The following is a 24,913-nucleotide window of genomic DNA, read 5'->3' on the forward strand; positions in this document are numbered from 1 at the left end:
TGTGGTCTTGAACTCCTGACCTTGTGATCCACCCGCCTCAGCCTTCCAAAGTTCTGGGATTACAAGTGTGAGCCACTGTGCCCAGCCTGGCTTCAATGTATCTTTTGGGGGGACACAATTTGCCCCATAACGGGAGAGGCATGTCTTTTTCATATTCTGATTAGCGATACGGGAGGTCCACGTAAAATTCCCCTGCTGAGGATTCAGTCATTGGTCATCTCTAGAAAACGTGATGGAATGAATGTTTGCTGCCTCCACAGCCAAGCTAGCGGCCTTTCTCGGGTAACACCATTTTTACTGGAAATGTCTGACAAGCTGTGATTTAGATGTGACTGCTCGGCAGACATTTTCTCAAAAATGAACAAAATGAGCCTGTCACTTCGAGGAAAACAATTTCAGGTTTTGTTGCCAACAATAAAATTCAAGCTTTTAAGGGGAAATCAGAATTCTGGAAAATGTGTAGCTGCCACTGTGAGTCTGGCAGCTTCTTGACATTTAAAGACTTTTCTAAGCCTGTAATCCCAGCTACTCAGGAGGCTGAGGCGAGAAGATCACTTGAGATCAGAAGTTTGAGACCAGCCTGGGCAACAAAGTGAAACCCTGTCTCTACAAAAAAAGTTTTTTAAAAAAATTATCCTGGCGTGCTGGCAATGTGCGCCTATAGTCCCAGCTACCAAGGAGGCTGAGGCGGGAGGATCATTTGAGCTCAGGAGGTCAAGGCTGCAGTGAGCTATGATCGTGCCACTGCATACTTTTCTGATGAGATGAACAGTGATATTAATGAATAGGACTTTTTGATACAAAATAGTGTAATGGGACAACATCTGCATCACTCATTGAACTAGTATTTTCCAAATGATCAATGCATGTTATAGGCATGAATGAGTAGAACCATTCCCAGTATAAGACAGACCAATGACTTTTTTTTTTTTCTTTTGAAACAAGGTCTCACGCTGACACCAAGGCTGGAGTGCAGTGGCATGATCTCAGGTCACTGCACCCTCTGCCTCCCAGGCTCAACAGACCCTCCACCTTTGCCTCCCACGTTAGCTGGGACCACAGACACACGCCACCATGCCAGACTAATTTTTGTTTATATTTGTAAAGATGAGCTCTTGCTACGTTGCCCAGACTGGTCTCAAAAACTGCAGGGCTCAAGCAATGTACCCACCTTAGCCTGCCTAAATGTTGGGATTACAGGCGTGAGCCACCATGCCTGGCCTCAGACCCATGTTGTTGTTGTTGTTTTGTTTTATTTTTGCTTGTTTGTTTTGAGACGGAGTCTCACTGTCTCACTCAGGCTGGAGTGCAGTGGCACGATCTCGGCTTACCGTAACCTCTGTCCCCCCAGGTTCAAGCAATTCTTGTGCTTCCGCCTCTCGAGTAGCTGGGATTACAGGCCTGTACCACCACGCCTGGCTAATTTTTGTATTTTTTAATAGAGATAGGGTTTCGCCATGTTGGCCAGGCAGGAGTCTGGCCTCAAGTGATCCTCCTTCCTCTGCCTCACAAAGTGCTGGGATTACAGGTGTGAGCCACCACACCAAGCCCCATGTTTGGTTTCTATTGAGGAAACATGGACATTTGAGGGATGGTGAGATACCCATTTGTGCAACTCAGAGTTTGATAAATTTCTCTTGGTTTTTGCCTAGTCAATTGCAATGTTCATTTCTTCTATGAATTATCAGATATTTAGAGTTAGAAGGGCTCTTCAGCATCATCCAGTCCAGGGGCTGGCCAACATTTTCTGCAAAGGGCCAGAGAGTGAACATTTTCAGCTGTGCAGGTGAGGTGATCTGTTGAAATCACTCAACTCTGCTGTTGTAGCACAAGAACCACTACAGGTACCAGGCACAGTGGCTCAGGCCTATAATCCCAGCACCTTGGGATGCCGAGGTGGGCAGATCACCTGAGGTCAGGAGTTCCAGACTAGCCTGGTCAACATGACAAAACCCTGTCTCTACTAAAAATACAAAAAATTAGCCGGGCGTGGTGGCAGGTGCCTGTAATCCTAGCTACTCAGGAGGCTGAGGCAAAAGAATCGCTTGAACCTGGGAGGCAGAGGTTACAGTGAGCCGAGATCACACCACTGTACCCCAACCTGGGCAACAAGAGTGAAACTCCGTCTTAAAAAAAAAAAAAAAAAAAAAACCTCTCTATAGGCGATAAGTAAACAAATGAGCATGACTGCGTGCCAAGAAAACTTTATTTACAAACACAAGTAGAGGCCAGATTTGGTCCGTGGGCCATGGTTTACACACCCTTGACCTACCTAGTTTAACATTTTTCTTTTCTTTTTTTTTTTTTTTTTTTTTTAATTGAGGCAGAGTCTCGCTCTGTCGCCCAGGCTGAAGTGCAGTGGCTTGATCTCGGCTCACTACAACCTCCACCTCCTGGGTTCAAGTCACTCTCCTGCTTCATCCTCCTGAGTAGCTGGGATTACAGGCACCCGCCACCACATCCGGCTAATTTTTGTACTTTTAGTAGAGATGGGATTTCGCCATGTTGGCCAGGCTGGTCTTGAACTCCTGACCTCAGGTGATCTGCCTGCCTTGGCCTCCCAAAGTGCTGGAATTATAGGCATGAGCCACCGGGCCCAGCCTAGTTCAACATTTTCAATCAGCCAGGAAGGGTTCACCAAAGGTCACACGGCAAGTTAGTTGCAAAACCAGAGTTCACTCTCAGGCCTGCCAACATCTGTCTTTGTGCAGTGACTTTCACCTCTCAGCTGGATTCAATGGCCTCAATTTCCTCCACTAATTGAGCTGGGAGTTTTTCTACATGCCTTCAGGCAGGCACTAACAAGAAACCACAGTGTAAACGCAGTCATAACCACCCACCTCTGTGGTCACCAGGGATGACGACCTGGGAACCAGCAGAGCAGGATGAGAACTTGCCTTTGCTGATGCCTGTTCTAGGTATTATTTGCTGATGCCTGCTCAGTGTCAAGGGTAATGCTGAATTTTTCCCATGCATGTATCTTACACATTCCTAAAGAGAATCAGAGAAGTGAAATGTACAAGAAAAAGCATAGCTTTAGAATGAGATGGGCCTGGATTTCAATTTTTTTTTTTTTTTTGAAATGGAGTCTTCTCACTCACTCTGTCACCCAAGCTGGACTGCTGTGGCACGATCTCAGCTCGTTGCAACCTCTGCCTCCCAGGCTCAAGCGATTTTCCGGCCTCAGCCTCCCGAGGAGCTGGGATTACAGGCATATGCCACCTTACCTGGGTGATTTTTTATATTTTTAGTAGAGACGGACTTTCGCCATGTTGGCCAGGCTGGTCTCAATCTCCTGACCTCAGGTGATCTGCCTGCCTCGGCCTCCCAAAGTGTTGGGATTACAGGTGTGAGCCCAGCGCCAAGACTGGATTTCAATTCTTACCCACTTTCAGTAATAGGTGACTGACGTCAACTCACCTTAGCACCCAGCCTCATTTATTGTCCATAAAATGAGAGTAACAAACCACCTTGAGGATGTATTATATGTAAAATACCTGCTTATGGCTGGGCGTGGTGGCTCACACCTATAATCCCAGCACTTTGAGAGGCCAAAGTGGGAGCAGCACTTGAGGCCAGGAATTCGAGACCAGCCTGGGCAACATAGTGAGACCTCATATCTATAAAACATTTTAAAAATTAGCCAGGTGTGGTGGTGTACACCTGTAGTCCCAGCTACTTGGGAGGCTGAGGCAGGAGGATCAACTGAGCTTAGGAGTTTGAAGCTGTAGTGTGGGATAATTGCACCACAGTGGCTCACACCTGTAATCCCAACATTCTGGGAGGCTGAGGCAGGAGGATCATTTGAGCCCAGAAATTCGAGGTCAGCCCCTGGGCAACATGATGAAACACCATCTCTGTTAAAAATACAAAAAAATTAGCCAGGCATGGTGGCGCTCACCTGTAATCCCAGCTACTCAGGAGTCTGAGTGGGAGGATCACCTGAGCCCAGGAGGCGGAGGTTGCAGTGATCCAAGATCACACCGTTGCACCACTCCAGCCTGGGCGACAGAGCAAGAACCTGTCTCAAAAAAAATAAATAAAAAATAAAAAAATAGGCATTTCTATATACCTAACCTACTGAACATCATAGCTTTGCCTAGCTGTCCTTAAACGTGCTCAGAAAACTTACATTAACCTACACTTGGGCAAAATCAACTAACGGAAAGCCTGTTTTTTAAATGTGTTATCATGGGAACATACCTATTTTGTAATAAAGTGTTGAATATCTCATGTAATTTATTAAATACTGTCCTGAAAGTAAAAAATAGAATGGTTGTATGGGTACTTGAAGCGTGGTTTCTACTGAATGTGGATCTCTTTCGAAACATTTATTTTTTATTTATTTTTATTTTTATTTTATTTATTTATTTATTCTGAGACAGAGTCTCAGAGTCTTGCTCTGTAGCCCAGGCTAGAGTGCAATAGCATGGTCTCGGCTCACTGCAACCTCCACCTCCCCAGTTCAAGTGATTCTCCTGCCTCAGCCTTCCAAGTAGCTGGGATTACAGGCGCCCACCACCATATCTGGCAATTTTTTTTGTATTTTTAGTAGAGACCAGGTTTCACCATGTTGGCCAGGCTGGTCTCAAACTCCTGACCTCAGGTGATCTGCCCACCTCGGCCTCCCAATGTCCTGGGATTACAGGTGTCTGCCACCACGCCTGGCTAATTTTTTTGTATTTTTAGTAGAGACAGGGTTTCACCATGTTGGCCAAGCTGGTCTCAAACTCCTGACCTCAGGTGATCCACCCGCCTTGGCCTCCCAAAGTGCTGGGATTACAGGTGTGAGCCACTGCGCCTGGCCTCTTTTGAAACATTGTAAAGTCAAGAAAATTGTAAATTGTAAATCAGAGAGCACCTGTATTGTATGATTGTACCTGTATGAGGTCCCTAGAGTCATCAAATTCAGAGAGACAAAGTACAATGGTGCTGCCAGGGGCTGGAAGAGGGAAGTGGGGAGTGAGTGTTTAATGGGTACCTTTGCAAGATGAAAAGATTTCTGGAGCTGGATAATGGTGGTGGTTGCACAACAATGTGAATATACTTTTTTTTTTTTTTTAAGATGGAGTCTTGCTCTGTTGCCCAGGCTGGAGTACAGTGGCACGATCTGGGCTCAATGCAGCCTCCGCCTCTTGGGTTTAAGTGATTCTCCTGCCTCAGCCTCTCGAATAGCTGAGATTACAAGTGCGCGCCACTGCGCCCAGCTAATTTTTGTATTTTTAGTAGAGATGGGGTTTCACCATATTGGCCAGGCTGGTCTTGAACTCCTGACCTCATGTGATCCACCCACCTTGGCCTCCCAAAGTGCTGGGATTACAGGCATGGGCCACCACGCCTAGCCAATGTGAATATACTTAATGCCCCTGAAGTATACACTTAAATGTGGTTAATAAATTTAGGACGTGTGTGGTGGCTCATGCCTATAATCCCAGCACTTTGAGAAGCCAAGGTGGGTGGATTGCTTGAGCTCAGGAGCTTGAGACCAGCCTGGACAACATGGTAAAACCACGTCTCTACTAAAAATACACAAAATTAACCAGGCATAGTGGTGCATGCCTGTAGTCCCAGCTACTTGGGAGGCTGAGGTGGGAGGATGAATTGACGCCAGGATGTCAAGGCTGCAGTGAGCTGTGATTGTGCCACTGCACTTCAGCCTGGGCAATAGAGCAAGACCCTGTCTAAAAAAAAAAAAAAAAAGATAAGTTTTATGTTGTGTATTTTACCACAATTTTTTTTTGGTATAAAAAGAAACTTTCTCTCAATCCAAGACCTAGGAAGTTACTAAGTGTAACTCTTGCAGCTAAAATTAGCCTGGACGTTGAGAGCCTATCCTCTGAGTTCTCACACCCACACTGGGACAACAGCCCCAGCCTGCCCCGCCAATCATTCCCTGCCCGGCCGGTGGCTTGCACGCCCCCTTCGCAGACTAGGCTGAGAGGCTATTTTGGTACAATCCGTTCTCTTGGAAAATGAGATCTCAGAACGTTAGTGCCGGAAGGCAGGGAGCCGACTTATCTCCAACACCCACCAGGTGCTAGATGAACCCGACCAGGGGTTCTGTGAGCACTTTGACAGAGGCGGCTTTTGTCCCAACTCCAGACCTCACCTTGTGCCAAGGACTTTCCAGTCACTCCTCCTAGTCGTCCTAAGAAGAAACTGAGGCTCAGAGAAGGGGAGTTACTTGCCCAAGCTACATATCTCGGAGATTAAAAGTCAGGGTTTGGCCACGCGTGGTGGTTCACACTTGTAATCCCAGCACTTTGGGAGACCAAGGCGGGTGGATCACTTGAGGTCAGAAGTTCGAGACCTCCCTGGCCGACATGGTGAAACCCTGTCTCTACTAAAAATACAAAAATTAGCCAGGCATGATAGCGCTTGCCTGTAATCCCAGCTACTTAGGATGCTGTGGCAGGATAACCACTTGAACCCGAGAGGCGGAGGTGGCAGTGAGCCGAGATGGCGCCACTGCACTCCAGCTTGGGCAACAGAGTGAGACTCTGTCAAAAAAAAAAAAAAAAAAAAAGACAGGATTCGAACAGATTTGGGAAAACTCAAAGCTGCTCTCTTTTTCCTTTTCTTTTTAGATTAAGGTAGAATTTAGCCACAAAGTTCTGCAAGGTTTTTTTGTAGTGTTTCTTTGTGGGTTGTTTTATTTCTTTGTTTGTTTATTGTTTTGCGACAGGGTCTGGCTCTGTTGCCCAGGCTGGAATTTCGGCTCACTGCAACCTCTGCCTCCCAGGCTCAAGTGATTCTCCCACACAGCCTCCTGAGTAGCTGGATCTACAAGCACAAGCCACCACGCCCGGCTAATTTTTGTATTTTTTGCAGAGACGGGGTTTCACCATGTTACCCAGGCTAGTCTCAAAGTCCTGGCCTCAGGTGATCCTCCCACCTCAGCCTCCTAAAAGGGCTACGCTGTCAGGCGAATTCTGCAAGTTTATACAAACACATAGGGTTGTGTAACTACTACCACATTAAAAATGCAGAACAGTCCCTTCCCTCCCAAAATTCCTCTGTCCCTCTTGTGGTTAATCTCTCCTTCCAACTCAACTCCTGGCAGCCACTGATCTGTTTTCCATACTTAAATTGTTTTTTTTTTTTTTTTTTTTTTTTGAGACGGACTCTCGCTCTGTAGCCCAGGCTGGAGTGCAGTGGCGCCATCTCAGCTCACTGCAAGCTCCGCCTCCCGAGTTCACGCCATTCTCCTGCCTCAGCCTCCCGAGTAGCTGGGACTACAGGCGCCCGCCACCTTGCCCAGCTAATTTTTTGTACTTTTAGTAGAGATGGGGTTTCACCGTGTTAGCCAAGATGGTCTCAATCTCCTGACCTCGTGATCCGCCTACCTCGGCCTCCCAAAATGCTGGGATTACAGGTGTGAGCCACCGCGCCCGGCCCCCTCAGCTAATTTTTATATTTTTAGTAGAGGCGAGGTTTCAGGCTGGTCTCAAACTCCTAACCTCAAATGATCCACCCACCTCGGCCTCCCAAAGTGCTGGGATTACAGGTGTGAGCCACTGTGCCTGGCCCAAAATTTTGTATTTCTAAAATGACCTACAGCTGAGTATGTGGCACGCAACTGCAATCCCTGCCACTCAGGAGGGTGAGATGGGAGGATCCCTTGAGTGCGGGAATTTGAGGCTGCAATGATCCATGTTCCTGCCACTGCTCTCCAGCCTGGGTGACAAAGCGATACCCCATCTCTAAAGATAAACTGTCCTGCAAATGAGGCCGGGAGCGGTGGCTCAAGCCTGTAATCCCAGCACTTTGGGAGGCCAAGGCGGGCGGATCACGAGGTCAGGAGCTCGAGACCATCCTGGCTAACACGGTGAAACCCTGTCTCTACTAAAAATGCAAAAAATCAGCCGGGCGTGGTGGTGGGTGCCTGCAATCCCAGGCTTTGACTCCAGAGGCTGAGGCAGGAGAATCGCTTGAACCCAGGAGGCAGAGGTTACAGTAAGCCAAGATTGCACCACTGCCCTCCAGCCTGGGCGACAGAGTGAGACTCTCTCTCTAAATAAATAAATAAGAAAAAAGTTAAATTTTTTTTTTTAAATTTTAAGTAATAAAAGCAAAATTTAGGCCAAGCATGGTGGCTTACGCCTGTAATCCCAGCACTTTGGGAAGCCGAGGTGGGTGGATCACCTGAGGTTAGGAGTTCGAGACCAGCTTGGCCAACACGGCAAAACCCTGTCTCTGCTAAAAATACAAAAATTAGCCACGCGTGATGGCGGGCACCTGTAATCCCAGCTACTCTGGAGGCTGAGGCAGGAGAATCGCTTGAACCCAGGAGGCAGAGGTTTCAGTGAGCCGAGATCGTACTACTGCACTCCAACCTGGGTGACAGAGCAAGACTCCATCTCAAAAAACAAGATAAAACAAAAACCCAAAAAGTAAAATGTAATAGATTCAGACATGGGCATAGACCCGAGAAACCAGCACAATCAAGGCCATCAACGGGTACCACCTGAGTTTCCTGGTGCCACTGCAAAATCCTTCTCACCTGCCCTACCCTGCCCTTCTTGTCCCAACCACATGCTGATCAGTTTCCTGTTACAATAGTTTGCTTTTTCTAGGATTCCAGATAAATGGATGCCTACGGTATACATTCTTTTTTGTATGGCTTTTCCCCACCAATCTGGATACATCTAAGGCTCATTCATGTTGTTGCATGTTCACCCCACCCCCGCCTTTTTTTTTGGCTGAACATTAGGCAACAGAATGGACGGAGCACAGTTGTTCATTTATTGACTTGTTTGTTTGTTTGTTTGTTTTTTAAAGACAGGGTCTTGCTCTGTTGCCCATGCTTCGGTACAGTGGCACCATCACAGCTCACTGCAGCCTCAACCTCCTGGGCTTAAACAATCCTCCCTCCTACACCTCCCAAAGCACTGGGATTATAGGTGTGAGTTGCCATGACCAGTTTACGTTTAACTTATGGTGTTTTAGTTGTGTTGTTTTTTTGAGACGGAGTCCTGCTCTGTCACCCAGGCTGGAGTGCAGTGGAGTGATCTCGGCTCACTGCAACCTTTGCCTCCTGGGTTCAAGTGATTCTCCTGCCTCAACCTCCCGAGTAGCTAGGATTACAGGCACGTGCCACCAGGCCTGGCTACTTTTTGTAGTTTTACAAAATTATACCATGTTGGGGTTTCACCATGTTGGTCAAGCTGTTCTCGAACTCCTGATCTCAAGTGATCCACCCACCTTGGCCTCCCAAAGTGCTGGGATTACAGGGCTGAGCCACTGCGTCCAGCTAACTTATTTTTTTGTTTGTTTGGTTTGGTTTGGTTGGGGTTTGTTTTGTTTTGTTTTTTTTGAGATAGAATCTTGCTCTGTCACCCAGGCTGGAGTACAGTGGCGTGATCTCAGCTCACTGCAACCTCTCCCTCCCAGGTTCAAGGGATCCTCCTGCCTCAGCCTTCGAGTAGCTGGGATTACAGGTGCACATCACCACGCTTGGCTAACTTTTTGTATTTGTAGTAGAGACAGGGTTTCATCACATTGACCAGGCTGGTCTCGAACTCCTGAACTCAAGTGATCTGCCCACCTCGGCCTCCCAAAGTGCTGGGATTACAGGCGTGAGCCATTGCACCTGGCCCCTATGTTTAACTTATTTTTTTAAAAAGTTAATTTTTAATTTGAAATAACTGAAGGCTCACATGCAGTTTTAAAAAATAAACAGAGGCCAGGCATGGTGGCTCATGCCTGTAATCCCAGCACTTTGGGAGGCCGAGGCGGGTGGATCACGAGGTCAGGAGATCAAGACCATCCTGGCTAACACAGTGAAACCCCGTCTCTACTAAAAATACCAAAAAGTAGCCGGGCGTGGTGGCGGGCACCTGTAGTCCCAGCTACTCGGGAGGCTGAGGCAGGAGAATGGCGTGAACCCAGAGGCAGAGCTTGCAGTGAGCAGAGATCGCGCCACTGCACTCCAGCCTGGGCGACAGAGCAAGACTCCATCTCAAAAAAAAAAAAACCTGCCAAATTGTCTTCCAAAGTGGTTGCACCTTTTTACCTTCCTACCAAAGCATATGAGAGTTCCTATTGCTCCACATCCTCTCCAGCACTAAAATTACCATACTGTCATTTTAATTTTAGCCATTGGATGTGAACTGACAGCTCATTGTGGTTTTGATTTGCATTCTTCTCATGGCTGAAAATGTGTATCTGACTGGGACTACAGGTGCGTGTCACCATGCCTGGCTAATTTTTGTATTTTTTGTAGAGTCAGAGTCGTGCTCTGTTGCCCAGACTGGCCTTGAACTCTTGGGCTCAAAATCCTCCTGCCTCGGCCTCCCAAAATGCTAGGATTACAGGTGTGAGCCACTGTGCCTGGCCGCAAAGTGTTTATTTGGGGTCTCTTCTGTAAGGGCACTAATCCCATTATGAGAACCCCACCCTCATGACCTAATTACCTCCCAAGGGTCCCACCCCCTAATACCTTAGAGGTTAAGACTTCAACAAATCAATTTGAGAGGAACCCAATTCAATTAATAACAGGTATGCAGTGGCATATGCTTATGGCTTTAATGTGCAATTTATATGATATCTGCCAACCATATAATTTCGTTGGTGGTGTCTATTGAAATCTTTTGCCCAATTTTTTTTGAGACAGGGTCTTGCTAAGTTGCCCAGGTTGGACACAACCTAACCGGCTCAAGTGATCCTCCTGCCTTGGTCTCCGGAGTAGCTAGGACTACAGGTGTGAGTCACCATGTCCAACTTCTTTTGCCCGATTTGGTGTGGAGTTTTTCTTTCTTTCTTCCTTCCTTTCTTTCTTTCTTTCTTTCTTTCTTTCTTTCTTTCTTTCTTTCTTTCTTTCTTTCTTTCTTTCTTTCTCTTTCTTTCTTTCTTTCTTTCTCTCTCTCTCTCTCTCTCTTTCTTCCTTCCTTCCTTCCTTCCTTCTTTCTTTTCTTTCTTTCCTTCCTTTCTTTCTGTCTCTCTCTCTCTCTCTTCCTCGCTCTCTCTCTCTCTTCCTCGCTCTCTCTCTCTCTCTCTTTCTCTCTGACAGGGTCTCACTGTTCCACCCAGGCTGAAGTGCAGTGGCCCAATCTTAGCTCGCTGCAGCCTCAACCTCCTGGGCTCAAGTGATTCTCCCCACTCAGCCTCCAGAGTGGCTGGTTCTACAGGCACGAGTCACCACACCCAACTAATTTTTAAAAATTTTTTGTAGAGATGGAGTCTCACTATGTTGTGCAGGCTGATCACCAACTCCTGGGCTCCAGTGATCCTCCTGCCTCAGCCTCCCAAAGTGCTGGGATTACAGGTGCGAGCCACCAAGCTCAGGCTTTTTCCCTTATAATTGAAGGGTTCTTTTTCTCAGCTTTACTGAGGCATCACTGACAAATGATGTACTATGTATATTTGCAATGTACAATGTAATAGGTTCTGACATGTGTATAGACCCGAGAAACTAGCACAGTCAAAGCAATTAACAGATTCATCACCCATGTCCCTTTGCCCCTTCAAAATCCCTCCTGCCCACCCCACCCTACCCACCTTTCACCAAGCACCCATTGATCAGCTTTCTGTTATTATACATTAGTTTGCTTTTCCTAGGATTTCATATAATGGATGCATACAGTCTTTTTTTTTTTTAAAGAATGAGTTTCGCTCTTGTTGTCCAGGCTGGAGTGCAATGGCACAATCTCGGCTCGCTGCAACCACCGCCTCCCGGGTTCAAGCGATTCTCCTGCCTCAGCCTCCTGAGTAGCTGGGATTACAGACACCCGCCACCACGCCTGGCTAATTTTTGTAGTTTTAGTAGAGGTGGGGTTTCACCATGTTGCCCAGGCTGGTCTCGAACTCCTGACCTCAGGTGCTCTACTCGCTTCGGCCCTCCAAAGTTCTGGGATTAGAGGGATCAGCCACCATGCCCAGCTATCCCCACATCTTGAGGCCAAAATCCCAGGCATGTGGCCGGGCTTGGTGGTTCATGCCTGTAATCCCAGCACTTTGGGAGGCCGAGGTGGGTGGATCATTGGAGGTCAGGAGTTCAAGACCAGCATGGCAACATGCTGAAACCCCGCCTTTACTAAAAATACAAAAATTAGCCGGGCGTGGTGGCAGGCGCCTGTTATCCCAGCTACTCGGGAGGCTGAGGCAGGAGAATTGCTTGAACCCGGGAGGTGGAGGTTGCAGTGAGCCGAGATCACGCCACTGCACTCCAGCCTGGGCAACAGAGTGAGACTCTGTCTCAACCAAAAACAAAAAACAAAATCCCAGGCATAAATCAGACAAGCCATGAGGGTTCATTCACAATGATTTATTGGCTGCTCCTCCACGCCGAGCTGAGGTGGACAAGCAAGAGGATGAAACCTCCCCAGGACCCACCTAACTCCCAGGCGTCACAGGAACAAGGCACTTTTCCAACAGCCTGGCAACATCTGGGACTCCAACGAGGTCTGGGCCCAAACCTCACCTGAGACTGGCCATGCCTGTCCCATGCACCCACCCCCCTCAGACATCCTGGTGACCTAGGCTGAGACGAGGGTGGCCAGGAAGGACCCTGCAGCTATAATATCATCCACCTCGCTCACACCGAAGCAGGTTCCTGGCCCGCCCAGCAGCAGCACAAGGCTGAGCACAGAGCAGGGAAGCATCCGTATGTTTGTTCAATGGCTGAATGAGTGACAACGGACTCCAGCCTGAGGGAGACCTGATACTTCCAAGTCCCAACTGTGCACACTCACAGCCCCTCAGTAGAGCTGGATCGTGGAACCCCATCCAGCTGGCTCCATTTCCTTGGTTTAGGGGGAGCCTGAGACGAACAGATCACAAGCCTTTCACACCATCTGATCTCTCAAGCCTGCCCTAGACGTGTCTACCGAGGGCTTCCTTTGTGCCAGGGAACTTGTGTTTCCCTGATCCACACACACGAATGATCTAAAATGCAAAGCCATTTGCAATCATAATTTCCAACCGTCCTGTTCTCCCCTCCTGACTGCATGAGGCTCAGGAGCATGTGAGCCTTTTTCAACCGCAGCTTCACATCAGCCCTTCCGTACAGTGAGGGGGCCAAGGGTCGCCACTATACAGATGGGCAGCGCCAAGCTCAGAGGAGGAAGGCAACTTGTCCAGGGACACCCAGCAAGAGTCGGGACTTTCTGGGTACGGGAAAAGGTCTAGCCACTGAGAAGCGTGGGTAAGAAGAGATTTTGAAACGGCAGCACCTGGCTCATAGGTACTTAAAAAATGTCCATCAAATGAATGGATCACAACATGGCTTGAAGTTCTTCAGGAGTCAATATGCAATTTTTTTTTTTTTTGAGACAGGGTCTTGCTCTATTGCCCAGGCTGGAGTGCAGTGGGAAGATCTTGGCTCACTGCAACCTCCACCTCCCGGATTCACGTGATTTTCCTGCCTCAGCCTCCCGAGTAGCTGGGATTACAGGCGTGCACCATCGCGCCTGGCTGATTTTTGTATTTTTAGTAGAGATGGGGTTTCACCATGTTGGCCAGGCTGGTCTTGAACTTCTGACCTCAGGTGACCCGCCCACCTCGGCCTCCCAAAGCGCTAGGATTATAGGCATGAGCCACTGCACCCAGTCAAGATGCAATTTTAAAGAAGGAAAAATAGAACTAAGAATACAAGTGCCAACCAGTGATATTCTTGGCTGGAGCTGCTGCCAGGATTCCGTGAACCCCTCCAAAACCTGTGACTCTATGGGGTCCTGGCAGAAAGAAAGAGGGAACCCCAATTTCTACAAAAGTTCTTCATCCTCATCCCCAGATCTCAACCCTCACATCAGCCCTGGAGGGTGAGCCAATGACCCTGATGTGCAGATGGGGAAGTCAAGGCCAGGGAAGGATAGATCTGAGCGCAGGAAGCCTCCCAGCTCAGAGGGTCCTGGGTCCGGGTCCTCTCTCCGGTGCCCCTTGGGCCACCCCCTAATCCGCCTTCTTGGTCTTCTTCTTCCTGGAGCCCTCGCTCAACTCCTCCTTGGACTTGGCAGGCATGGCCGAATGCTGAGCTCCTGGCCCACCACCGCCGTGGGACCCACCGTGGTTGTCATGGTGATGGTCACCCCCGCAGGCCGAACCAAACAGCACAGGGCAGATGTACCCCTCCAGGGCATCAAAGGGGGAGGTGTGTGAGTGGGTGGCCGTCAGAAACACCTGAGGTGGGGTGGCCAGGGGGACAGCAAGAGAGACAGAGGGAGACCAAGGTGGAAAGAAAAGTAGGGGATGGCAGGGTAGGGAGAAGAGGGGAGAGAGCGTCATCAAAGTCAAGGTTGGAGGTAGCCCCGACCCAGCCCTCTGGAGGTAGCCCCGACCCAACCCTCTGGCTGCATGCACCCCCAGGATGATAGGCAACCATCCCAGGTTTCCCAGGATGCCAGACTTCAAGTGTTGACCCCTGGAAAGTTCCAAGCACACTGGAACTGCTGGTCACCCATCCCCCCAGAATTCCCCATGACACCTGGGCTCAGAGAAAAGCTGTGCTAAGTGCAGGTCTGAAGGTCTGTGTCCTCCCAAATTCATATGTTGAAACCTATCACCAAGGTGATGATATTAAGAGGTGAGGCCTTTGGAGGGGTGATTGGATCATGAGGGTGGAGGCTTCAGGAATGATATTAGTGCGCTTATAAAGAGGTCCAGGAGAGCTAACCAGTCCCTTCCACCACGTGAGGACACAGTGAGATGTTGCCTGTCTGCAACCAGGAAAGAGGGTCCTCACCAGAACCCGACCAGGCTAGTACCCTGATCTTGGACTTCCCAGCCTCCAGAACTGTAAGAAATACATTTCTTCCTTTTCCTTTTTTTGGAGACAGGGTCTCACTCTGTTGCCCAAACTGGAGTGCAATGGCATGATCTCAGGTCACTGCAGCCTCCGCCTCCTGGGTTCAAGCAATTCTCATGCCTCAGTCATCCAAGTAGCTGGGATTACAGGCATGCGCCACCATGCCTGGTTAATTTTTGCATTTGTGTTTTGTTTGTCTATATGTTTGTTTTTGAGACAGAGTCTCACTCTGTTGCCCAGGCTGGAGTGCGGTGGTATGATCTTGGCTCACTGCAAAGTCCACCTCCCGGGTTCAAGCAATTCTCCTGCCTCAGCCTCCCAAGTAGCTGGGATTACAAGCATGCACCACCATGCCTGGCTAATTTTTGTGTTTTTAGGAGAGATGGGGTTTTGCCATGTTGCCCAGGCTGGTCTTGAACTCCTGGCCTCAAGTGATCTGCCTACCTTGGCCTCCCGAAGTGCTGGGATTGCAGGTGTGAGCCCCCATGCCCGGCCAAAGAATAAATTTCTGTTGTTTCTAAGCCACACAGTCTATGGCACTGCATTCTGTTATACAGCAGCCTGAATGGACTAAGACATTGGGCCTGGGTTGGAGCTACAAACATAGCAGAACAGGACCCCAGCCATCTGCTTGCCTCTCCCTTCTCCCCTAATGCAGGGAGACTCGTGCTTACTTCCTTTTGACAGCCCTGCAGTCCTCGCCCAGGGAAGACACAGCCCTGAGCTGAGGTCTTCATGCAGAGGGAGAGAGTCCAGCCCCTGAAGACCCCTCCTGGGTGGGGTAATGTCAGCTCAAGGCACAACTGTCAGACTAGAACTATTCCTGGTCCAAATGAGTTCCCGGCTCCCTGATGCTGCCATTTCAGCTTCTTGTCCCTCTGGTCTCTGTACCCAAGGGACTGGGCCCACCTTGACCTTGGTTCAAGCTGGGCCCTTTGCACAGAAGGCCTGTTCCCCTTACCTGTGTCCTGGCTGCTGGACACTGCCTTTTTAAAGACTCTTCCCAGCGACCTACTGGCAAGCATCTCCCCTCTCTGGGCTGCCCTGTCCCAGCCACATAAGGCTGGGAGTGTCCAATTTCCCCACTTCCAGCCTGGAGGTGACAGGGTGGCATTGGTCAAGGCAAGAACGCTGCAGGAAGAGAAAGGCTTACCTTACAGGACACCATGAACATGGTGAAGATGAAGATGAGACTGGCTTTGGACACTGGGAGCCAGCGGGTCTGCTGGAGGGTGAAGAGGATGGCTCCATACAGGCTGGCCTTGGTAGGGCTGGAGGGAGCAGCTGTCATTACCGGGAGGTGCCTGCATGGCTCAAGTCTTTGTAACTCTGGCCCAGACAACCCCCTGCCCTGGCACCAGCTCCCATCCCAGCTTCTCTCTTTGCTTTTCCTTTTGAGATGGAGTCTCACTCTGTTGCCCAGGCTGGAGTGCAGTGGTGCAATCTCGGCTCACTGCAACCTCCGCCTCCTGGTTTCAAATGTTTCTCCCACCTCAGCCTCCCAGGTAGCTGGGATTACAGGCATATGCCACCATGCCTGGCTAATTTTTGTATTTTTAGTAGAGACAGGGTTTCACCATGTTGGCCAGGCTGGTCTTGAACTCCTGGCCTCAAGTGATCTGCTCGGCCTCCCAAAGTGCTGGGATTATAGGTGTGAGCCATTGCGCCCAGCCACAGCTTCTCCTGATTGTAAGTTGGGAGGGTGAGGTGGTATCATCCTATGCATGATGGGTTAACCTGGTCCAAGGAAAGGTCTGGCCTTTGTCCAGCTCCTGGAATATGCCCTCTAAGCCCTTGGAGTGTCCTGCCTTGATAAGACTGTCTTTGTTTGCCTGAGGGTCTTGGGCCACACCAGGTAGTAACAGTATAATTTATGGTGGGGGTCTTGGGCCATGCAGCAGCAGCTGGACCTCTAGAGGGGCTGAAGACTGAGGTCAGCCACACAGGTGGTTAGCTAGGTCTGAGCCACAATAAAAACCCTGGATACCTAGGCTCAGAAGAGTTTCCCTGGTTGGCAGTACACCATGCATGTTGTCACACATTGCTGCTGGGAGAATGAAGCCCTGTCCACATGATTCCACTGGGAGAGGAAAACTGGATGTTTGCACCTTTTCTCTCCTGTACTCTGCCTCATGCACATTTTGCCCCTGCTGATTTCTCATTTGTGTATGAGTCAGAGTCTCACTCTGTCACCCAGGCTGGAATGCAGTGCTATGATCTCAGCTCCCTGCAACCTCCACCTCCTGGGTTCAAGTGATTCTCCTGCCTCAGCCTCCCAAATACCTGGGATTACAGGTGCCCGCCACCACGCCAGCTGATTTTTGTATTTTTACTGGGGATGGGTTTCTCCATGTTGGCCAGGCTGGTTTTGAACTCCTGACCTCAAGTGATCCACCTGCCTCAGCCTCCCAAAGTGCTGGGATTACAGGTGTGAGCTATGCACCCAGCCAACCCCTGCTGACTTTATTTATTTATTTATAGAGACAGGGTCTCGCTCTGTCACCCAGGCTAGAGTGCAGAGGTCTAATCATGGCTCATTGTAACTTCAAACTCTGAGGCGCAAGTGATTCTCCCACCTCAGTCCCTCAAGTTGCTAGGACTAGAGTTATATGCCACTGTGCCTGCTTAATTTTTAAGTTTTTTTTTTTTTTTTTTTTTTTTTTTTTTTTTGTAGAGATGGAGTCTTGCTATGTTGCATAGGCTGGTCTTGAACTCCTGGCCTTGAACAATCCTCCTATTTCGGCCTCCCACAGTGCTGGGATTACAGGTGTGAGCTGCCTCTGCTGATTTTATTCTATATCTTGTCACTGTAACAAATCATAACCCTGAATTTAATGGCTTTGCTAAGTTCTCTGAGTCCTTCTAGCAAATCATGGAACATCAGGATGATCTTGGAGATCCCTCATCAGCTCATTCCCCCAGAAAATGTGATTACAACATGCAGAGTTTTCCTTAACTTTTATTTTTTTCCTGGCAAAATAGGTTTAAGATGTTTTTATTTGTTGCAAAAGAGACAGACCTGTGACTTCTATTCCTGATGTCTGTCTCTCGTTGCTTTTTTTTTTTTTTTTTTTTTTTTTTTTTTTTTTTGAGACAAGTTCTTGCTCTGTTGCCCAGGCTAGAGTGCACTTGGGTGATCACAGCTCACTCCAGCCTCAACCTTCTGAGATCAAGCAATCTTCCTGCCTCAGCATCCTGAGTAGCTGGGACTACAGGCACGAACCACCACACCTCGCTAATTTTTTCTTTTCTTTTTTTTTTTAGAGATGGGTTGTTGTAATGTTGCCCAGGCTGGTCTTGAATTCCTGGTTTCAAGAAATCCTCCTACCTCAGCTTCCTGAGTAGCTGGGATTATAGGGGTGAGCCACCATGCCCAGCTTCACTGCATGTATTTAATAATTCTTTGTTTGTTTTTCTTTTTTTTTTTTTTTTTTTTTTTTTTTTTTGAGATGGAGTCTTGCTCTGTTGCCCAGGCTGAAGTACAGTGGCACGATCTCGGATCATAGCAACCTCCGCCTCCCAGGTTCAAGCGATTCCCTGACTCATCCTCCCAAGTACCTGGGACTACAGATGCACACCACCACACCCAGCTAATTTTTGTATTTTTTTTTTTTTGAGATGGAATTTCGCTCTTGTTGCCCAGGCTGGAGTGCAATAGTGCAATCTCGGCTCACTGCAACCTCTGCCTCCTGGGTTCAAGCCATTCTCCTGCCTCAGCCTCCCGAGTGGCTGGGATTACAGGCATGCGCCACCATACCCGGCTAATTTTGTATTTTTAGTAGTGACAGGGTTTCTCCATGTTGGTCAGGCTGGTCTCAAACCCCAACCTCAGGTGATCCCCCCACCTCAGCCTCCCAAAGTGCTGGGATTACAGGCGTGAGCCACCATGCCCGGACTAATGATGATAATTCTACCTAATATTTCCAAAGCACTCACCAGGTTCCAGGGCCACGTGATTTATATGCATGATTCCTTTTTTTTTTTTTTTTTTTTGAGACAAGGTCTTGCTCTGCTACCCAAGCTGGAGTACAGTGGCATGATCCTAGCTTACTGAAGCCTCGAACTCCTGGGCTCAAGTAATCCTCCTGCTTCAGTCTCCTGAGTAGCTAGGACCACAAGTGCATCCCACCATGCCTAGCTAATATAACCTTTTTTTCTTTAGAGAAGAGGTCTCACTATGTTGCCCAGGCTGGTCTTGAACTCCTGGGCTCAAGCAATCCTCCACCCTTGGCCTCCCAAAGTGCAGGGATTATATGTGTGAGCCACCACGCCCAGTCCCCCAACAAGGTCTTTTAAAAATGCACTAAACTGACCGGGGCAGGGTAGCTCATGCCTGTAATCCTAGCACTTTGGGAGGCTGAGATGGGCAGATCACTTGAGGTCAGGAGTTCCAGACCAGCCTGACCAACATGGTGAAACCCCATCTCTACTCAAAATACAAAAATTAGCTGGGCATGGTGGTGCATGCCTGTAATCCCAGGTACTCGGGAGGCCGAGGCATGAGAATCTCTTGAACCTGGGAGGTGGAGATTGCAGTGAGCCGAGATCACGCCAGTATACTCAAGCCAGGGCGACAGAGAAGGACTCTGTCTCAAAACAAAGAAAAAAGCATTAAGCTAAATGCAACATGGGATCCTGCATTGGGTCTTGGATGCTGCTACCTGGCCTTGTCCACTTAGCTCCAGATATGCTCCCAATGCACACTCCATACCCCATGCATACCCTGTACCCTGACCCTGCACACCCAGCAGCATTGCTGCTCTTCTGTGATTTGACAGTTGGCAGAGATGCTGCCTCTGTTGGGAGGCTCCTTCTTGGCCAGTGAACTCCTGCTCACCCTTCAAAACCCCAATCAGGTATTGCCTCCTTCCTGCAGCTTACCCTCCCCAACCTCCACACCAAGCAGAGCTATGGCTCTGCTTTGAGCTTCCCCAGTCATAGCCTCTGAAAGCTCCTGAAAGGCAGAGTCAAGGGTTGAGGCCTCTCTAAGTTATCAGCAGCATCCAACTCAGGGTCAGGCACCCAGACATACAGGAGAGATGGAGGCAGAGGTGGAGGGGGATACTTACAAAGACATGTGCAGGATCTCGTTGGTCTCTGGCTTCCAGACCCCTCGGAGCAGCTGCTCAAAGTTGGACATGAGGGCGACACCAGAACCTACAGGACAGGGTGCTTCTGAACAAGCCCGCCACCCCCAGGTCTCCTTTTCCTCTTATTAGAATTCCCAAGGAAGCAGTCTCTCCACTCCCGGGGTCTTCTCTAGAGGGACACTGAGCCTGGGGGTGTATGATCATCAGCTGCAGGTGGGGAAACTGAGGCTCAGAGAGGACAACAGCCTTGCTGAGGGTCATATGGCAAATTCAGAGCAAAAGTCGCCTAAAGGAATCAGTTATGTCCCCACCTGCAAGGCAGGTCTTCAATCTGGAGTTGTCTGTCCTGATGCCCCTAATCCAGGACCCCAAGCTGTGCATGAGGCTTCCAAGGCAGCCCCCACCCCCAGTCTCTCTCCTCCTCAAGGCTCCAAGTTCTCAATCTTTCTCAAGCCACCCATCCTCTGGGGGCGATGCTATACCCCTGGGGAATCTGCTCAGTAGTAAAAGCTTCCTGGAGAGACAATAAGGAGACTCAAATGGAGGTAATGGTTAAATTTCTGGAAGAATCTTTCCATTTACCCTAAATGTATTGGTTAAAGAGACTTGGACATTCACTCCAGAAACTGCTGCACCAACTGGGGTGCCTGAGATGTACTACTGGACCAGGCAATCGCATCTGGGGCCATTTTGTCCCCAAGGAAGCATCTGGCAATGTTGAGAAACACTTTGAGTTGTCACAGTTGGGGAAGGAGCACTACTGGTGTTTAGTGAGTCAAGGCCAGGGAGGTGGCTCACCATTGTATAATGCACAGGTTGACCCCCATAGCAAGGAATAACTGAGGACACCATGGCTCAGTGGAGGGTGATTCTAGGCCTTGGCACTGTGGGTACCCATATCTGGTGGGCAGGAAGTGAGGATAAAGTACCCAGTGGTTTTTGGCACTTGCTCAGGCCTTCTTTCCCTGCTTTCCCTGTTACTCCTTGGCCCACTTCTCCAACTTATAATGTTGAATTATCTCTTTCTCCCCGAACTTCTGTCCATTTTTGCTTTATGCATTTTGGTGCTCTGTTTCTAGGTGCATATATGTTTATAGTTGTTACACCTTCCTGGTGGATTGACCCTTTTATCATTATAAAACGTTCTTTATTTCTAGTAACATTTTCATTATTACTTTATTTTTTAATTTTAATTTTTTAGAGACAGACTCTTGCTCTGTTGCCCAGTTGGAGTGCAGTGGCAAAATCATAGCTCACTGTAACCTTGAACTCCTAGGCTCAAGTGATCCTTCCACCGCAGCCTCCTGAATAGCTAGAACTACAGGCATGAACCACCATGTCTAGCTCTATTTTCTTCATACGAAATGGTCTGTAGGTTTCACTGGCAAAAGGGCCATGGTCCCCAAAAGTTAAGAGCTCCTATAGCTAGAGCTCTGGAGAAGAAGGGGTTCTCACCTGCAGCAATTTTTGCTCTGTAGGAGGTGTTTAGCAATGTCTGGAAACAATTTCTTTTGTCACAGCTGGGGACAAGTGTGCTACTGGCATCTCGTGGGTAGAGGCCAGGGGTGCTGTTCAACATCCTACAATGCACAGGGCAGCCCCCACCACAAAGAATGATCCAGCCCCACGTCAGTAGGGCTGCAAGTGAGAAACCCTGCTCTGGCAACGCTAGCTTTCATCGTCATCATCACTGTCTTAGGTACCCCTGACAATAACATCTCTGGAAGAATCTTCCCACTTACCCTAAAGGTATCGGCTGATACCTTTAGGGAGGTTTGAACACCTACTCCCGTCTTTACACCCCTTTCCCTGGAGCAATGGCTTTCCCAACTGGCGTGCCTCGTAGTACCGCTGGACCAAAAGTTCTCCACTGGGATGATTTTTCATTGTCATCATCCTATTTACCTTTGACCCACCCAGTTGCAATCATGACGAACCACCCGTGGTGGTAGTGGTGATGGGCATGATGGATGCCCACCGCGATCTTGCGGACTCGCACCACCTCCTTCATGGCCACGAAGATGAGTTTCACAGGCAGGAAGCAGACACACTTGTAGAAGAGGTCCAGGGGGCAGAAGAAAATCAAGTACCTTTTGGGGAGAGAACGCTGAGTGTCAGGGGATGGGCAGACTGTGAAGGATTGGGGTAGGGAGCTGTGGTTGTGTCAGACCCCCCTCCCCAGCGTGCTGAGCCTAGACCAGAGCTGAGCATGGAGGGCAGCATGTTCAGGGCCATCATGAGGGCTGTTGCTGGTGCGTTCTAATTCCTCCAACCTCTCTCCTCCCTGGTGCCCAGGTTGTTCCTTCCCCCACCTGGCTCTGCTCTTCCATGCCCAGCACGGCTTACCAGACAGCTGAGGCCAGCAGGATGCTGGAGTTGTTGCTGAAGTAATCGATCAGTGGCTCCCCAAGGAGCAGGTCAGCCAGGATGTAGCTCCCGAAGCAATGCAGCATGGCGCACAGCCAGGATGCGACGGGGTGGCGCCGGGACAGCTCGACCGCTCCTGGGAGGCACAGGAGTGTCCCCCATCATCACCAGCATGCCAAGGACAGGCTTCCCTCCCATATGCTCCGGTCAGCCTATCCTAATCCAGACCGCCCACCCAACCCTGAGCAGTTCGTAAGTTTCAGAGGAGGAACCAAGGTTCAGAGAGGCTGCACGCATGCCTGAGGTTGCACAGAGAAAATAGAGAGCCGAGTGGGAGTCCTTTCCTCCACGCCCAGAGAGGTGGCAATGATGATTACACTAGCTCACATTTAGGACTTATTAAATCCTCATCAGTGCCCCAGCCAAGGGATGGCTTTATTATTACAGGAGTCTCCTAATTGTCCTGAGGAGGCTGAGGCTTAGAGAGATGGGCCAGCTTGCACCTGGGAGTACTTTGAAATTGCTACTCTGGGCCGGGCGTGCTGGCTCACACCTGTAATCCCAGCACTTTGGGAGTCCAAGGTGGGCAAATCACTTGAGGTCAGGAGTTCAAGACCAGCCTGGCTAACATGGTGAAACCCCGTCCCTAAAAATACAAAAATTAGCCGGGAACGGTAGTGCATGCCTGTAATCCCAGCTACTCAGGAGGCTGAGACAGGAGAATCGCTTGAACCCGGGAGGTAGAGGTTGCAGTGAGCCGAGATTGTACCACTGCACTGCACTCCAGCCTGGGCAACAGAGCAAGACTCCATCTAAAACAAACACACACACACACACACACACGCACGCACGCACACACGCACACACACGAAAGAAAAGAAAAGAAATGGCTATTCTGACCTCAGCTGATCCGAAGATCCCTATGAGCTTATGCTGGTATTTTTTTTTTTTTTTTTTTTTTTTTAAACTTTTTTTGTTTGTTTGAGACAGAGTCTCACTCTGTCAACCAGGCTGGAGTGCAGTGGTGCAATCTCAGCTCACTGCAACTTCCGCCTCCCAGGTTCAAGTGATTCTCCTGCCTCAGACTCCCAAGTAGCTGGGATCACAGGCGCCCACCAGGATGCCTGGCTAATTTTTGTTTTTTTAGTAGCGAAGGGGTTTCACCATGTTGGTTAAGGTGGTCTCTAACTCTTAGACTCAAGTGAACCTCCCACCTCAGCCTCCCAAAGTGCTGGGATTACAGGCATGAGTCACCGTACCCAGACTTATGCTGGTATTCTTATCCCTGCTGTTTAAAAAAAAAAAAAAAAAAAAAAAAATTTCTTTTTTTTTGAGACAGGGTTTCACTCCCATCACCCAGGCTAGAGTGCAGTGGTGCAATCATGACTCACTTGCAGCCTTGACTTCCTGGGCTCAGACACTCCTCCCACCTCAGCCTCGAAAGTATTTGGGACTACAGGCACGCGCACCACCATGCCAGGCTAATTTTTTGTATATTTAAAGTAGACATGGGGTGTCGCCATGTTGCCCAGGCTGGTCTCAAACTCCTGGGCTCAAGCCACCCACCTGGTTTGGCTTCCCAAAGAGTGGGGATTATAGACATGAGACACCATGCTGGCCCATTTTAAACATTTTTAAGTGTGTAGTTCTTTTTTTTTTTTTGAGACAGAGTCTCGCTCTTTTGCCCAGTTTGGAGCACAGTGGCGTGATCTCGGCTCACTGCAACCTCCTCCTCCCGGGTTCAAGTGATTCTCCTACCTCAGCCTCCCGAGTAGCTGGGATTACAGGCATGCGCCACCACGCCCAGCTAATTTTTGTATTTTTAGTGAAGATGGGGTTTCACCATGTTGGCCACGATAGTCTCGATCTCTTGACCTTGTGATCTGCCCACCTCGGCCTCCCAAAGTGCTGGGATTACAGGCATGAGCCACTGCGCCTGACCAAGTGTGTGGTTCAATGGCATTATACTCACATTGTTTTGCCATCATCACCATCGACCATCTCCAAAACTCTCCTTCATCTTCCCAAACTGAAACCTATTAAACACTCACTCCCGATCTCCCGTCACCTAGCCCCTGGCACCCACCATTCTACTTTCTGTCTCTATGAAATTGATGACTTTAGGCATCTCATATAAGTGAAATCATACAGACTTTGTTGTTTTGTGTGGCTTATTGAGCATAATGTCCTCGAGCTTCATCCCCATTGTAGCATGTATTAATATTTTGTTTCCGGGCTGGGCACGGTGGCTCACACTTGTAATCCCAACACTCTGGGAGGCTGAGCCAGGTGGATCACTTGAGCCTGGGTGTTCGAGACCAACATGGGCAACATAGTGAGACCCCCATCTCTCCAAAAAATTTTAAAAATTAGCTGGGCGTGGTGGCATGCTCCTGTAGTCCCAGCTACTCAGGAAGCTGAGGTAGGAAGATCACCTGAGCTGGTGTTGTGGAGGCTGCAGTGGGTCATAAGCACGCCACTACACTCCAGAGCAAGACCCTGTTGAGAGGGGAGGGAAGGGGAAGGGAGGGGAGGCCAGCCTGGGCAACACAGTGAGACCCCATCTCTACAAAAAAAATTTTTTTTAATTAGCTGGGCATGGTGGCATGCACCTGTAATTCCAGCTACTCAAGAGGTTGAGGTGGGAGGATTGCTTGAACTCAAGAGTTTGAGGCTGCAGTACGCCATGATCGCATCACTGCACTCCAGCCTG

General features: G+C 49.1%; 2 protein-coding genes across 6 annotated transcripts in view; one reads left to right on the forward strand and one right to left on the reverse strand.

The window, feature by feature from the left end:
• SMIM7 (small integral membrane protein 7) overlaps positions 1–24,913 on the forward strand; it is a 357,382-nt gene that overhangs the window by 301,628 nt on the left and 30,841 nt on the right. The window contains exon 1 of one of the 5 annotated variants that reach the window (XM_050769891.1): positions 14,137–14,140. The exons of the other annotated variants lie outside the window; for them this stretch is intronic. The gene's annotated coding sequence lies outside the window, so the exon portion shown is untranslated. Of the gene's footprint in view, positions 1–14,136; positions 14,141–24,913 lie in introns of those variants that run through there. 5 annotated transcript variants of the gene reach the window in all.
• TMEM38A (transmembrane protein 38A) overlaps positions 12,251–24,913 on the reverse strand; it is a 28,323-nt gene continuing 15,660 nt past the window's right edge. The window contains exons 2-6 of the mRNA XM_050769752.1: positions 22,180–22,336; positions 21,739–21,923; positions 19,813–19,900; positions 15,897–16,014; positions 12,251–14,118 (exon numbers count right to left, since the gene is read on the reverse strand). Coding sequence (XP_050625709.1) covers positions 13,891–14,118; positions 15,897–16,014; positions 19,813–19,900; positions 21,739–21,923; positions 22,180–22,336 — 776 coding nt within the window. The 3' untranslated portion in view covers positions 12,251–13,890. The remainder of the gene's footprint in view (positions 14,119–15,896; positions 16,015–19,812; positions 19,901–21,738; positions 21,924–22,179; positions 22,337–24,913) is intronic.

This window comes from Macaca thibetana, chromosome 19 (assembly GCF_024542745.1).
Source record: "Macaca thibetana thibetana isolate TM-01 chromosome 19, ASM2454274v1, whole genome shotgun sequence".
Classification (NCBI taxonomy): Eukaryota; Metazoa; Chordata; class Mammalia; order Primates; family Cercopithecidae; genus Macaca; species Macaca thibetana.